Source organism: Electrona antarctica (genome assembly GCF_951216825.1).
Source record: "Electrona antarctica genome assembly, chromosome: 3".
Taxonomy (NCBI): domain Eukaryota; kingdom Metazoa; phylum Chordata; class Actinopteri; order Myctophiformes; family Myctophidae; genus Electrona; species Electrona antarctica.
Window position 1 is genome coordinate 33,363,979 of NC_136808.1, and position 16,047 is coordinate 33,380,025.

The 16,047-nt window shown below is 41.7% G+C and overlaps 1 protein-coding gene across 1 annotated transcript; it reads left to right on the forward strand.

Annotated features, from left to right (window-relative positions):
* Window positions 1-2,588: 2,588 nt before the first annotated feature.
* Window positions 2,589-14,218, forward strand: LOC306919747 (uncharacterized protein; the record flags this gene model as incomplete). The annotated part of the gene is made up of 13 exons (XM_079496299.1): window positions 2,589-2,627; window positions 3,091-3,281; window positions 4,806-4,910; window positions 6,092-6,224; window positions 6,466-6,616; window positions 6,949-7,081; window positions 7,560-7,712; window positions 8,046-8,083; window positions 9,035-9,201; window positions 12,285-12,511; window positions 13,058-13,354; window positions 13,657-13,768; window positions 14,090-14,218. 13 exons carry the CDS (start codon window positions 2,589-2,591, stop codon window positions 14,216-14,218), a joined length of 1,875 nt encoding a protein of 624 aa, XP_079352425.1.
* Window positions 14,219-16,047: the final 1,829 nt, after the last annotated feature.

Sequence of the window (16,047 nt, forward strand, 5' to 3'; positions counted from 1 at the left end):
CCCACTGAATATGTCGTCTTGCCTGTCAGTGGTGTGTTGACAAGAAAATCAGAAACACTTCCACTACAGTGATGTGCTTTTAGCGGAAAGCAAACAAGACTTGGGATTATTAATTGGGAAATTTGATATTTTGGGTGACCAACCAACAAACAGGAAGTAAGGTATGTGTGGTAATATTCAGTGGTGGAGTACTCCCATTTCTTACCTGGTATCGATATCGGATCAGATCTACCAGCTCACAATGCTTGTGAGCTTGTAGATCTGCTATTTTCAAATGGCCAACCAAAATGTATATATGGCTGAAGTGGTTAGTGTAACTATCTAAAAGGTAACTAGTAACTAAAAGTAAAATATTAGGATCTGAGATGTATAGTGAAGTAGAAGTAAAAATACTGCTTTTAGTACTAAGTGGAAGCATATTCTGAGCTGTGACCGTCACAGGCCAGTTCCAGAACCTACAGTACCTGCTGGGGACAATGAATCAGTGATATCTTTTTAATTATTTTAACAGCAGTTTGTTGTAACGTGTTAATTAGTTCAAATAGTCAGCATTTGGCTGATTGGTGAGATCTGAGATGCACTGGTTACTGTGTTTAATTGTATGTGGCCACAGACCATTACAAACTTGTTACCACAGCTTAACATTTTGACAGATTTTGTCCCATTTTAATATTCTGGCAGTCTCTTAAGTAGTATATACAGTACACAGTACAGTACAGTAGTATATACAGTACACATGACTTTTATTTATTATAGAACGAAGAAAATGCCAGCACTCGATGGGTTTTCCACATGATTACGCGTTTGGGCCTAGTAGTCAACGTTGTCAACGCTGCCGCTGAGGAAGGCTTACTAGGCCGAAACGCGTACGTTGTCTGCTCGTCAGAGGTAAATTAAATCATGTGGAAAAAGGACATTGAGTGCTGGCATTTTCTACGTTCTATAATGCATCATCGAGCCTTGCACCTAAAGGATGTTCTCTAACCTGGAGTGTTTATGGTTGTCTGCCTTGGCAGTACTCTTTTATTTACAAATAGTCGTGTGATTCTACTAGACATGCATACGTGTTCTCATTAGCATGCACATTGAAATTACCTACTAGTATATACTGGACAAACCACAGCTGACATGCTGATTACAAAGCAAACCAGTGCAAAAATACATAAACCAGATCAGTAATCGGTGTAATTCATACTTCATTCTTCTTTAAATGGTCCTTTAATAAAGTCGGCACGTAAAAGATCAATGAACAAACCTTGTTACTTACTGTATCAGCAGCATGCAACTTTAAACATGTTAAAATATCCACATGATTTTTACTATCATGCGGCAGGGGCAGGCCGTGAGGCCTTGTCTGTTCGAGGTGCTAAAGTAGGGTGAATTTCACCTGAACAATCTTTTCATAATGTTGCTGTTGTCTGAGGTGGGTGGGTCCTTGGGTACCTTCTTGCATATTCCCCCTCCAAAAGAGAGTACGTCTATTTATCCCCCCCATCCATCACTTTCCACCACTGCTACAAATCATGAACCTATTGTCAGTAGTAGTAGTACGTTTTACGATGTTATTACTAGTGTCTATTCATGAATATAGTTACAGTTGTTCTGATACCAGTATCGGTAAAGCGATACTGCCTAAAATGCAGTCTGTATTGTATCGGCGAGTATGCCATTCCGATACTATGTAATTCATCAGATGATTTCATTTACAGTCATATTTTGAATGCCTCAGTTGATGTTGCATGCCTGTTTTATACTCTTACTGTACTCATTCATTATATTATTGTACTAAGTTGTTGCTGCATATTTACAATTATTAATGCAAGTTTTATTTATTACTAGATCAGTGGTTCTCAAACCCCCATAACTGAGAGTGTACAAATGGAACCAAATGGACCCAGACTTTTTTTTTAAATTTATTACACAATGGTATCGGTATCAGGAATGAAACAATTGCATCTGTACAGCATCTCCAAATATATAGTGTTTTTATATGATGTGTAATTAACCAGCCATGTATTCCCAGAGGACATCCATAGTCCATAGAAACCTGTGTGGAGAGCGGAGATGTTCCACATGGTACTGTGGGCTCTGGTTCTTGCTCTGTTACAGCCCACCTGTGAAGGCTTTACTATGGGGGCAGTAGTTCATGTTGTTCCCCTGGACAGCAGTCAAGGACAAACTGTGAGTAGAGGTTTAATAATTGAGCAGTTGAGACGAATAACAGTCGAAGTCCATCATTTATTCTGACCCCTCTCCGAAAAGGCCTAGCAGCCTGTCCTGACTCCTTATCCATCATTTATACATTATGGATAATTAGTGTGGACTTAGACTTTTATTCGTTGTGTGTGTGTGTGTGTGTGTGTGTGTGTGTGTGTGTGTGTGTGTGTGTGTGTGTGTGTGTGTGTTTTCAAATACCGTAATCATACAGTAAAACACTAAAATATAATCAATTTATATGTTAGAAGGAATTTAAGATTCCCATCACTTGCAAAAATATTTGTTCGATCGAGTCATTTGGAGTGAAAAACAGAAGATTTAAATCGGTGGCCGATCGACCATTCATGAACAAGACAGGGTCTACTAATGCCATGGCTCGGATCTCAGACTTCATGTGGCCTGTCTATGACGTCAGTCATACAATATGACATTTATGTGCCATATGACCCCAAGTTAATAAAGTTATGGTCACAATTGACTCCTATTAAAGAATTAAAGTTCAATATTTCAAAACATAATATGAAACATCTGTGACTTTTTCCGGGTCTGATCAGTGGAGATCAGTGGAGCTACAAGATTAGCCCAGAACACACACACACACGCACGTACGCACGCACGCACACACACACACACACACACACACACACACACACACACACACACACACGCACACACACGCACACAGAAACATGGGTTTTGTGTTTTAGGTTATTTGATTTTTAGATAGGCATTGCTTTTTTATAATCCCTTTTGAACCTATTAACTTGTTTTGGTTTCATTACTAATAGAAATCAATGCAAAATACAATACCTGCATTGTGCTTTAGCATTTAGTCATGAGATAGCAATTTGCTGTGTTAATCTGTTGTTACAGGTGATGGCCCATTTCACCGTAGCGGCCACCCTTCCGTGTCCGGACCTGTCAGGGGTGTGTGCGGGGGGAGTGAACTGTAGGGCCTATCCTACGTCCTTACACCTCACCGGAGCTCTGCCCTCCCCAGGCTGGTGCGTCCGCCAGTGGCACAAGACTGTTCCCAGCCACTACAACGCCACCATCACCTTAGGGTAACCAATTATATTGTTTATTTTTATCATTTCAAGGATCTCCAGTTTGATATGCATTCGGCCACGGACCCTGGTTTTTATTTCTGCGACCCCAATCTACACTAACGTCCTCAATTTTGGTATACTGAGAGGGTCCATTCGGTTTCCATTTGTACACTCAGAGTATTTGTCAAATGTATATGGTGGTCCCCGGAATCGACGTTGAGAAACGGTATACCTTAGACCAGTGATTCTCAACCGTTTCCCCCCAAAATAATCATATTTGAACTGGGGACCCGCCAAAATAATCATATTTGAACTGGGGACCCGCCAAAATAATCATATTTGAACTGGGGACTGCGCCAAATTAATCTTATTTGAACTGGGGACCCCCCACTAACCCTGAGAAGCACTTGGAGTTGGAGTAGGAGTAGGAGTTGAGGCATTATATTTTGTTTGACTCGCTTCCACAGATAAATATTGGGAAAATAGCAGATCTGCAAGGTCTACAAGGCCTTATGCCTCGCAAGCTATTTTCACAATTTCTTTCTTATATTATTTTACAATTTGGCCAATGTTTTACCAGTTTGTATAGGATAGTTTGTTTTTTACTTTTGATGCAGTAATGGTCTATTTTCTTTACTTTATTTTATTTATTTATTTTAATTGTCATTTACCGTCATCTGGGGACCCCCCCATGTTCCGACCCAAAGGTTGAACCACATGCCTTAAGGTCCTTGCAGACTGTTGTTTTTTTCGGGAACCAATAAATCTGAGAGGTCTACCTTTAGGCCCTTTTTAGGCTGGCAGCCCAAATCTGATTTGTGGCCTATCCACATAGGAGTGGCAATGTTTTTGAGTGCTGCAGCCACTCCATTGCCCAGCAATGTGTGTCCCTGGCTGGCTGCCTGGGACCCTGGCTAGCTGGGTCCGAGCACGGAAGTAGCGTTTTTTCACCACCCAGTGTCACTCTTGTGCAGCCTAACACACACACACACACACACACACACACACACACACACACACACACACACACACGCGCGCGCGCGCGCGCACACAGTACAGTACAGCACCACTCAGTTCAGACAGGTCTGATTTTTTTATGCAGTCTGCCCAGCAAAAAAGATTTTTGCTAATCAGTTTTAAATTTATTTCCTTATGTTGCATTCCGTTCAGACTTGCAGCTACAAAGAAAGAATACAGTCTACCATTCTTTTTCAGTGGAAACTAGCGACATAAAGATTCAAAGATACACCCCTCAACTTCAGCTACAAAGTATTCAAATATGCTGTATAGCTTCTTATCTTTTGTATCTGGCAGTGTGAACGCAGCATTAGCCTTGTTCAGACTGCATGTAAGCAATCCGACTCCAATCTGGATTGAATTTGGGCTGCCAACTCTGAACAGGGCCTTAACTCTTTGACACCACTGGTCATCAAATTATTTGTTTGATGTGATCTGTCTAGTCTAGTGAGACTACCTAGATGAAAACATTACTAGAGTTTTAAAATAAATAATTTCAATGTGTTGTGTTTTACGGAACAGGTCCAGTGTGACATTTTACGTGTCATTGAAGGCAACACCCACAGTCCGGCCTAATAATGGACGACTCAACCAACCGCCTTATGTGGCTCTGCCACCTCCTCTGAGGTAATACACACTTTAACCAATTAACAGTGTAGAGCTGAGGTCCATTCCGACAAAAATAGCGAAAATAGCTCATCTAGAAGCTAATGCGTTGTGAGCTTGTAGATCTGATATTTTAGGTCTTTTTACTACTGTATTTAAAAATATGTAGGCCTATATAATCGATTAATTTGATTAGTTCGATTAACACCCCTAATCTTTACGTGAATGGGATGCATTGAATTATTAGGCTGCACACAGTATTGGGCAATGGGCAGTGACGACTTATTTGTAATCTATTACTGTCTATTACTATCTATCTAATCTATTACTTAGGGGCGGCAGTGGCTCAGTAGTAGAGTGACCGAATGGGAACCGCAAGTTTCCCAGTTCGATCCCAGGCTCCCCCAGAGTTGATGTCGAAGTGTCCTTGAGCAAGACTCTGAACCCCTAATTGCTCCCGATGTGCAGGTTGGTGCCTTGCATGGTTTCCTCCGGCATCGGTGTGTGAATGGGTGAATGTAATGCTATAAAGCGCCTTGGATGCTATATAAATGCAACCGTTACTGTAATATTATTTTACCCAGTAACGAGTAGTTAATATTTCCCAACACTGGCTGTACAAGAATTACTGACAAAAGTGTCTGCCCAGAAGTACAGGGTTACAGGAAGTTACAGTAAGCTGCTGGACAACTTCCTGTACTTCTGGTTAGACACATAAATCAGTGGTTCTTTTGTGGGCTTTAGTTCCTCATGACATGGAGGTATTTAACACGTATTTTAACGAATGAATCACAATACCACTTACTTGACTTATGCCCTTCACCCCCAATGGGGCATAAGGTATGGATAATGTTCCTCCACCTAACACTGTCTTTGGCAACCAGTTGTGCCGTGCCCCAGGAGAGACCCATCAGCTCAGCCTCTACAGTTCTGTGCCAGGTGATCTTTGGTTGGCCTCCTTTCATTTTCCCTGGGGTTGTTCATCTGGAAGGAGTTGACTTTGCTCATGTCGCACTTGGTAGAACCGGCTTGACCAGGGTGTTATATAAGCGTATCTTATCTTGGTTTTGAGGCTGTAGGTGTTGGATTTCCAGATGTTGTGGAGTCTTGAAGTCTCTGTGGACTTCAAGAGGTTCATCATTTCCATGTGGTTATGTTGCACTATACTATCATGTGGTTTGATTTGTGTGTGACCTGTCCAGGGCCCGTAAGAACTGCCCGCACCACTTCCATCTGGACGTGAAGGATCTGGATGGAGACAAGGTGCGCTGCCGCTTCGCCTCCCTGGGAGAGTGTCCCAGCTGTGCTCAATACACGTTTATAGAACTGGACGAGGTCAGTCTTCTTAGTTTGACTTTTACAGCTACAGTTACTCTGACAGTTATGGCTCGCTGGTCAAACCGTCCTCGAATGTTTATAATTACCTACCAAAAATCGGTAACACTTACTATGCATCCTTTCCTTGTCTATAATGCATTATTAGCATTATAATGTGCTTAGGAAAGTGCATAATCCAAACAAAGTATATTGGCTTTAAGGTATTTTAAAAAGTGTTCCTCTCTCTCCACTGCTGCAGGAGCTTTGCATGGTGACGTTCACCGGACATGCACCGGTGGGTCACTACTCCTTGGTGGTGATGGTGGAGGACTATTATCCTGCTCCTAAAACATACGTCCTCATGAACACCCAGGCCCTCAGCTCTGTGCCTGTACACATGTCTCTCACTGGTACGTCTGTTCACTCTCTCATTATGATATATGTGGATCATATGTTTTCATATTGTATTATTTTATAATACTGTATGTCAGCGTTTCTCAAACTTTTCAGGTCGAGACCCAAAAGAGAGATTAGACATTTGCCCGGGACTCAAACTATAGTGAAAATAGCAGATCTACAAGTGCACAACACGCCGCTTTGTGCCGGGTTTGCGAGCTTGTATATCGGCTATATTCACTACTTGTTAATATATTTTTCCCCAGGCACAGGCACCTTGCAGGGAGAACACATGTAGCTGTACATCCATCCATCCGTGCGTGGTGCTCTTTGTGTTGTGTTTCAGTTAATCAGTCGTCCACTGCGTGCAGTGCAGAGCCCGTGGCCTCCGCTCAGACTCCCAGGGACAACGCAGTGCTCTACATCCTGCCCTACGAGCAGATCGACCTGACCATCAGCTTCACCTCACAGCTGGAGAGGTATTCCTTCCTAAATACATTTCTGAATGCATCAATGAAATGACAGACATCAAGTTGAACCAGTAAAACGATATATGTTGGTGGACTCTCAATTATTGTGGGTTTTTAATTTAAATATAATTGTATTCATACCAGTGTGGGTTTTTAATTTAAATATAATTTTATTCATACCAATGAATGTAGATCTGATATTTAAAAATAAAAATAAAAATATATAGGCCTATATACATTTGAAAACTTGAAATGGAACATTCTGTATAATTGGTTCTTTTACTTTTAGTACTAGTACATTTTGATGCCAATATGTTTGTTCTTTTACTTTATTCCAGACTTTTATTTGTAACAGAGTACTTCAACATTGCAGTATTGATTTTTTTTTACTTAAGTAAAACATATTGAGTACTCTTTCCACCACTAGTGATTTGTCTCCTCTATAGAGCTGGTTTCTTAAAGAATCTGTGTTCTCTGTGGTTGCCAGTGTTTCAGAGATAGCGGTGGTGGGTCCTCCTGCCCTCTTCAGGTCAGACCTCAGTACTGCAGGCTCCATGGCCAGCATGACCCTTTCATGGGTTCGCGGTTCCGACCCACTGGCCCCTCTGCTGCCCATCTGCTTCTCTGCCAACACCAACAGGTAGGTGGCGCTGTGGGACCTTGTGTGCACAAACAATACAACAGTATTATTTATAATAAGGATATCGTTGCTGTCGGGGCGGCAAACTGTTATCTCTGTTTTTTTAAACTTTTTGTGTTGTTTTTTTCTTGTAAATTAACGCACTACTACTTGATCATACTACAGTGTCACACAAAAGCATCAAAGGTAGCAGATCATCAAGCGACGCGTTTCAAGCTTGTCGATCTGCTACTTAAAAGAAAAGTCACGGTTTTGGAATGGCGATATAGCACGGCTATTATCCAGAGTATATTTATTATGAGACGATGAAGTTCCACTGTTTGTGTTTTACAGTTTGCAGTCTGAGCCCCGATGCCTGTGGCTGCACCAGAGTAAGTCATCTTCACATTACTGTGGCTGTACCAGAGTAAGTCATCTTCACATTAAAGCAACACGAGAACGTTGCTTGACAAACTACCACTTACATCCCTGACGTCTGTTTAAAGAGTTCTGAATAATGCCGTATGATTCATACACAGTAACATCCTCGGTTGATGTATTGTACATCCAGTAAAACTGTACAGTTTTACTGGAAGGTATCATATTGGATTTGAGCACACATTTTATAAGACAAACATAAGGTATATTTTTTGTTATCTCTCTCTCTCTCTCTCTAGGACAGGCTGAAACTCTTCCTGCAGGAACAGGTCAGTGCAATAATTCTGTAGTATAATAATCTTACAAAAAATGAAAGGAATCTCTGTATCCACGTATCTCACGTATCTCACATATCTTCCACTGACCGACTTCACATGCCACGCACATTGCAGATGACCTGATGCCTGGCATCGAGTCGGTTGGACAGGTGGTTGTCCAGGAGCACCAGAAAAGGCTCTGGCCGTGGCTCATGGCCATGGCACATGAGCCAACCGCTGTCATATAGTCATGTCATCAGACAACTCCATATATGGGAACAAAAGTTACAGATAGACAGATACAGAAATCTCCAAATATATAGATAGACGCTCGACAAAGCCGGATGCACGACAGTGGATTCGAACCAACAGCCTCCGCTGTGGCACTTTAGCATTGTGCCAGCCGAGCACCCTTTTTCTCGTGTTTAAAATCAACTAAAGAGAGTTACATGCAGCTCAAAATGTTTTACACTCTCCTACCCATGTTTCTCTCATTTTGTCTGGAGGCTTTTTTCATGTTCTTGTATATTTATCAGCATCTAAGCTCTAAAGTTAAACCATGTGGTATTTCTTCATCTAAACTTTAAACCGTATGGTACTTTATCCATCTAAACTCTAAACCGTGTGATACATCCTCCATCCATGCAGTGCTGACGTGTGAGGGTACAGAGATGACTCTGGTGCTCCCAGTGACCAGTCTGCCCAACATCAGCCTGTCTGAACTGCAGCTCAACAGCGCCAGCTGCCCTGTCACGTACAACAGCACCCACCTGACCGCGCTCATCCCCCTGACCGGCTGTGGAACCAAGACAGTGGTAATGCCTCATTTATAGTTAGTTGCACTGGTTGCCGTGCACAAAAATAAAGTGGCTCTGTATAATTATATAGTGTGTAATGTATAGGCTGTCAAACAATTACAATTTTTAATCAGATTAATCACAGTTTAAAAATTAGTTCAAATGCAATGTCCAAAATATGCCATGGTTTTCTGTATATTGTTGTGGGAATGGAAAAATAAATGACAGAAGGCAGATACATTTAACATATGTATGTAAGTTGTGTTTTTCCCCCATCCAGATAGGGCTAGATAGGGATTATTTTCCATCGTGTTTGAATCAGCTATCAGATACCAGTGGTTGGGTTTATGGGACGGGTCATCTAACGGTTAGATTCTAACCATGCATTTATTGCGTTACACTTTTCAATCTAATTAATTTCACAAATTAACTAACTCAGTACCTGGACATACGTTATTGCCCAAGCTTATCGAACTGAGGGCAGTCAGTCGTAGAGTCAGAGAAGTTTTTATCGTCTCCCCTCGAGGACCACCAGCCCTCCTCGCTGCATACCTAGTACAGGAAATCTATGGAAAATACAGGATCAACCTCTAACTAATTGCAAAAAAAACGAACTCAGCTGATTTTGCATCTTCAATATATCCTGAATAACAGAAAAAAAGTTGCCTGGAATTGTCTGAGGGGAAAGTGTTGAAAATAGCCTGTACAGTCTGGCCACCATTGACATCCTATTATAAGGTAATATTTTCTAAATGTCCTTATGCTTTAAGTAGCATGTGACATATCAAACTAGGGGGTTTCCATGATGCTGAATCCATTCCAAGCATTAGTTTTGCATAAAAACACTCATTGGGCTAAATTTGGCCATAGCAACTTGCCCAAATGTGCTGACCTCATTAAATTTTGGCAAGTTGCTATGGCCAAATTTAGCCCAATGAGTGTTTTTATGCAAAACTAATGCTTGGAATGGCTTCAGCATCATGACAACAACCTAGTTTGATATGTCACATGCTACTTAAAGCATAAGGACATTTAGAAAATATTGCCTTATAATAGGATGTCAATGGTGGCCAGACTGTACAGGCCATTTTCAACACTTTCCCCTCAGACAATTCCAGGCAACTTTCTTTCTGTTATTCAGGATATATTGAAGATGCAAAATCAGTTGAGTTTGTTTTTTTTGCAATTAGTTAGAGGTCAAATTACATTATTACTGGACTAACCAGCCCTCGTGGTATATCAGCCCTCACCTCACAGCTTGGGCTGATATGCCGGCCATCGGTTGGATAAGCTCGGACAGACAGATAGATAGATATATAGATAGATAGATAGATAGATAGATAGATAGATAGATAGATAGATAGATAGATAGATAGATAGATTTATTAAAGTGTCGTACATCATAAGATGCCCAGCCCACACGGCCTTACAAGAACAGTTACTTATGGATACATCGTTCTCCAACGTAACTGCCATGCCTTCTCTATGAATTTTCCTAAAACAAAAACTTCATTACTGAACAACCACTTTAACATACAACATCAGACATCCAAAACAAATCTGGGTTCTTATCCTGATTTTTTTCAAATAAAGTGTTTCTTAAATCATGGTATAGTGGACAGTGGAAAACAAAATGAAACTCATCCTCTACAATGCCCAGGTCACAAAGAACACACAGACAATATGTTGTGATCTGCCGTTACAGATCAGCTATCAGAATACTGTAGGGGCAATGTAGTTCAAAGTGGTTGAGGTGGGTGTGGAATGCAGTGGTGGAAAAAGCACTCATGTCATGTGTTTTACTTATAAAGGTAGGGTAAGTGATTTTCTTTGGTTAGAATACGTGTTAAAAAGCTCTATATTGTGATAGTACTCATTGCTCTAGGAGTGTTTGTTCAGTAACATGAGTCCATGTCTCTCCAGCTTTTTATTAGCCCATTTTGGTGTTGTAACCCTTCTGGACGGGAACACTTTTTGGGGTTCTTTTGGTGTTGTAACCCTTCTGGACGGGAACCCCTTTTGGGATTCTGTACACTACAGTATAGTATTCAAAGATTTACACATTTTGATGCTGCTATATAAATATTTGAAGTTTTTCAGAAAACTTAGGTCAGGATTTAGAAGGGTTTTCGTCAAAAAATGACATTTTCAGGTGGGGATACCAATTTTATCCAATCAGGATAGAGAACTCACTCAAGATACAGATTAGTGGATACGTGGAATTGTAAGTGATGACACAAAGAAATGAGCAGGCACCTAACTGAAAATGTATTTTATCTGTAAAGATTTGGAGAGAAATGGAGACCCCTGTTATTGAACAAACTAAACTCTATAGCAGGTGTGCCAAAAAGTTAGAACAAAGGCTGTGCAGGTAGATCACATGACATGCCCCTAAAGAAAGTAAACAATATATATTTTTGGCATGCTAATTGAATTAAGGTAACTTGATTGATTGGCCTGTCAGCTCAAACCCACAATGCAATATTTTGTTTTCTGTTACAAATTAAATATCCTACAAAACACCCTACCTATTCCATTTCTAGACCTCTATTTCCCATTCCAAGTGCATTTGTCGTATATGTAACGCCTGTGCCACTATTCCATATTTAAACTATTGTCAGCAATGGTATACGTATACTCTTTTTTTCGGTGGGTAGATCTTGTTGAGCTGGTCATTTTGAAAGTAGCTCTCAAGTCATAAAAAGAATGTAGTGATTTATCCCTTTAACAAAACCCTTTTTGTTTTAACCAAAATATATCACTTACCCTACCTTTAAGTAAAAGTGTCAATACTGCAATGTATAAATTATAGGCCTACTGTGTTAAGTTAAAAAAAAAAAGAAAAGCAAAAGTCCAGAATTCAAAATGTGCTTGAATGAAAGTACCAAAAGTAACTAAAGTTTTCAAATAATTGTAGTGGAGTAAAAGTACAATATTTGTCTCTGAGATGTAGTGAAATTTCTACTCCACTACTCAAGTAAAGTACAAATACCTCAAAATTGTACTCAAGTACAGTAATTAAGTAAATGTAATTAGTTTCCACGGTCGACCTTGACTAATCTTGACCTGTGCCTTCCTATCGTGCCCCTGGCCTGCCGCAGCATTCTGGAAACGAGCTGGTTTACACCAACACCCTGAAGAGCGTGCGGGCCTTCACCATGGTGACCCGCCTGCCCACACTGGTGCTCCCTCTGGTCTGTCGGATCCCGGAACTCGTGGCTCACGGACCCAACTTCAACGTCAGCGACCTCACGGATCTGGAAGTGTTCGGCGAATTCAACTTCACGATGGAGTTCCGCTTGATCTCGGAAAAGGGACGCCTGCGCAGGTCAGTGTTAATTTCGTCGACTAAGACCACGACCAGGAATGTTCGTCGACTACCTTTTTTTCCACAAAAAGTTAATAAAAATTAAGCTACGATTGACTAAAACTAAGACAATTGACAATGTTGTCAACAACTAAAAACTAGACTAAAATGTTATAGGGAGTGAGTAGTGGAGAAGAGATCCAGTAGAACTAAAAGACAAGTAATTTTATGTTTGGTTGCGCTCCGGTGTTGCGGTCTGAAAATAGCAGATCTACAAGCTCACAGCATGTTGTGCTGTGACGAGTTGTGAGCTTGTACTGTAGATCGGCTATTTTCAGCGTGAAAACCAAGACGTAAAATCAAGGCCTGCCAAAATATATTTGTGTCGACAAATTCAACTGTACATATAGTCGACTAAAATCTTATGATATTTTGTTTACTGAAACTAGACTAAAACTAAACAATTTCAGGCGACAAAAATACGAGTAAAACTAAAAGAAATTTCTTTCAAATGACTATGACTAAAACTAAACAAAACTTTTGCTGTCAAAATGAACACTGGTGCAGAGACACACAACAGCCCAGTCACCTCCGTCACCTTCACACATGGGAGCACGCCCAAGTGGGGCGGGTGCCGCGGGTCCAGCGTGATGTGTCATCGTCTTCGGGGTCTGGGAACGGCACCACCACCACCAGCTCCCCTACAACGGGGGTAGGCGTTACCACCGAGGGGAACAAGGGGGACTTCCTGGAACTCGAGTTGAAGTCCAACTGCAGCAAGGACCGGGTCGAGCTGCTGGTAGGGGTATGCATGGAGGCCGAGACGGAGGACATGGCCAACTCTCATGTTCTGATAGACCAAAGGTTAGTGAACTAACTGATCGATCGATCGATTGATTGATTGATTGATTGATTGATTGATTGATTGATTCATTCATTCATTCATTCATTCATTCATTCATTCATTCATTCATTCATTCACATAATGCATATTGGCTCTGTCGGGTGAAAATCTCAAACACCCAAAACTGTTACTTTTCATAATTCAAATTGAAAGATGGCAAAAGCAGCAGATCTACAGGTTCAAAGCGTGGTGCATGTGTTGAGCTTGTGGATCTGCTACTTGTGTGTCACACGAGAGATTGACTCTCACTCCGTTCCTTCAGGTGTTCAGCCACTGATAGCACTAGAGGTGGAGGTCTGGAGGAAATCCGTTCAACGAGAACCTCCATAGTGTACCGGCTGGCCATGAGCACCATACAGACAGAGGGCTCTTCGGTGGGTCTCACTTTTATTTCATTTCATTTCATTTCATTTCATTTCATTTCATTTCTATTTTTATTTTATTTTATTTTATTTTATTTTATTAAATAATGAAGAGGCAAAAATAGTGATACTATTTAAGTGTTAAGTGTTTGTCAGCGTGGGGGGGTTTATATGGGTGTTTATCTTGGGTGTCACGGCCTGAAAAGGTTGAGAAGGTATGTATCTACAGTATGTCACTTCAATTTAACCACATAGTCTTAGACCCTGGTGTGTAAGTGATAGATAAGATAATATGTAATCTTTTGGGTGAACATCTACATCTGATGCCTGCAGATGTTCGTGGAATGCACCGTGTACCTGTGCATCGCCATGATGCCGTCCATGAACTGTTCTTACCTGTGGTGCAGGGACAGCTCCGCCTCCGTTGACGTGATGTTCAACACAAGCTACACCTTCAGGTAGGAAATAGGGATGGGACCATAATCGCCATTGCCGTCTATCGCGGTAAAAAAAGATCCTCGGCCATACACTAGGAATTAGCTTTTGAGGAACTGCAGTACCACTTAAACCCTCCATACATGATTAAACAGACCTGTAAAGGGTGTATTTGGTACGCTCCTATTTCACTCTACACCAGTAAGACGCCCTGAGGGCGAGGCCGCGTGTGCGCATCCGCCTGGGTGACGGCAGACCGCAGACTGCTGGGCGAGCACTGGCGCTTTGGCATGGGGGGTCAGATCAACATATGGAATGAATTACTGGCCATATACTGTATGGAGCGTGTCTTGAGTTATGATCCAGTCTTCTCCATATGGTTATCCAGGGTTAGATGAGGTCAGTGTCATGATCTTCATATATAGAGATGGCCATGTGTGGTGGTGTGATGTGTCACGAGGCATGACCATATATGGAGGGGTGATGTCACAAGGCATGACCATATATGGAGGCGTGATGTCACAAGTCGTGCCCATATATGGAGGTGTGATGTCACGAGGCGAGACCATATATGGAGACGTGGGGTGTAACTAAATAACTAACTGACAGTGGGGGGATGCAGGTTTTCATAGTAAATGCGACCTACCGTGACAGCAAATCGATTTGCCTAAAATAGCAGATCTACAAGCTCACAATGTGTTGTGAACGTTCCCCCCTGAGAAGGCATGCTGAGGTTTCAAGTAGTTAAACAAAAGTGGCATTTTAAGATTTAAGCACATTGATTATTGCGATAATATTGTTAATCGCAATTATTTTTGCCACAATAATCATGACATTTTCCTATGATCCCCACCTACCCTCAGTTCCAGGGCGGTCAGCCTGGTGTTCACCACCCCGGCTCCGACCACCGTAGCCACCACAGTTCCCGCTGCAGCCCCTCCGGCCCCTCCGGCCACTACGGCCACTACGACCACTACGGCCACTACGACCACTACGGCCACTACGACCACTACAGCCACTACGGCCACTACGACGACTACAGCCACTACGACCACTGCGGCCACTACAGCCACTGCGGCCACTACAGCCACTAAGGCCACTACGGCCACTACGGCCACTACAGCCACTACGGCCGCTGCTACAGCTGTGGTTGCTACTTCACATGGTAAGACCAGGGGGGTCAGGGCAGGGGCTCCCCAGATGATTTGTAACATTGTTTTTCTCAGTCATTATATGTGTGTGTGTGTATACAGGGTATCTGCACATTTCAATCTAAGGACTTTTAGTCAGTTTTAATACTGCAAAAAAAGAATCTACAAACAATACATTGGCCAAATTGTGAAATATTACCTGAGAAAGCGGAATAATTTGTGAAGATGAGTATTTCCACAACATTTATCTGTGGAAGAGCCCGAGTCTGAGTTAGACGATGTAGAAGTTGAGACAATGTAATGCCACAATTCCAAGTTCTTGTCAGGGTGGGGTCCCCCAAGTTCAAATATGATTATTATGGGGGATCCCTAGTTCAAATAATGATTTTTCTTGGGGGGTCGTGGCCTGAAAAGTCTGAGAACCACTGCTCTACATTACCTCCAATTCAGTCACACATATTGTAATTATGTACAAATACACTCTTGAACGAGCAGTGCAGAATTTATAAAATAGATCCCACCCAAAAAAGAATGAGTAAATAAGGCAAGACAAAGTGAAAATAAATATGAATGAACTCGTAAAGTGTATTATAGAGAGCAGGGGTTCACAAAATGGGTGCCATGGCAACCTAGGATCCTGTGACACAAGTACACCCCAGGGCTGTCGCGGAATATAGTTTGATAATTTATGGAATTGATCAATAT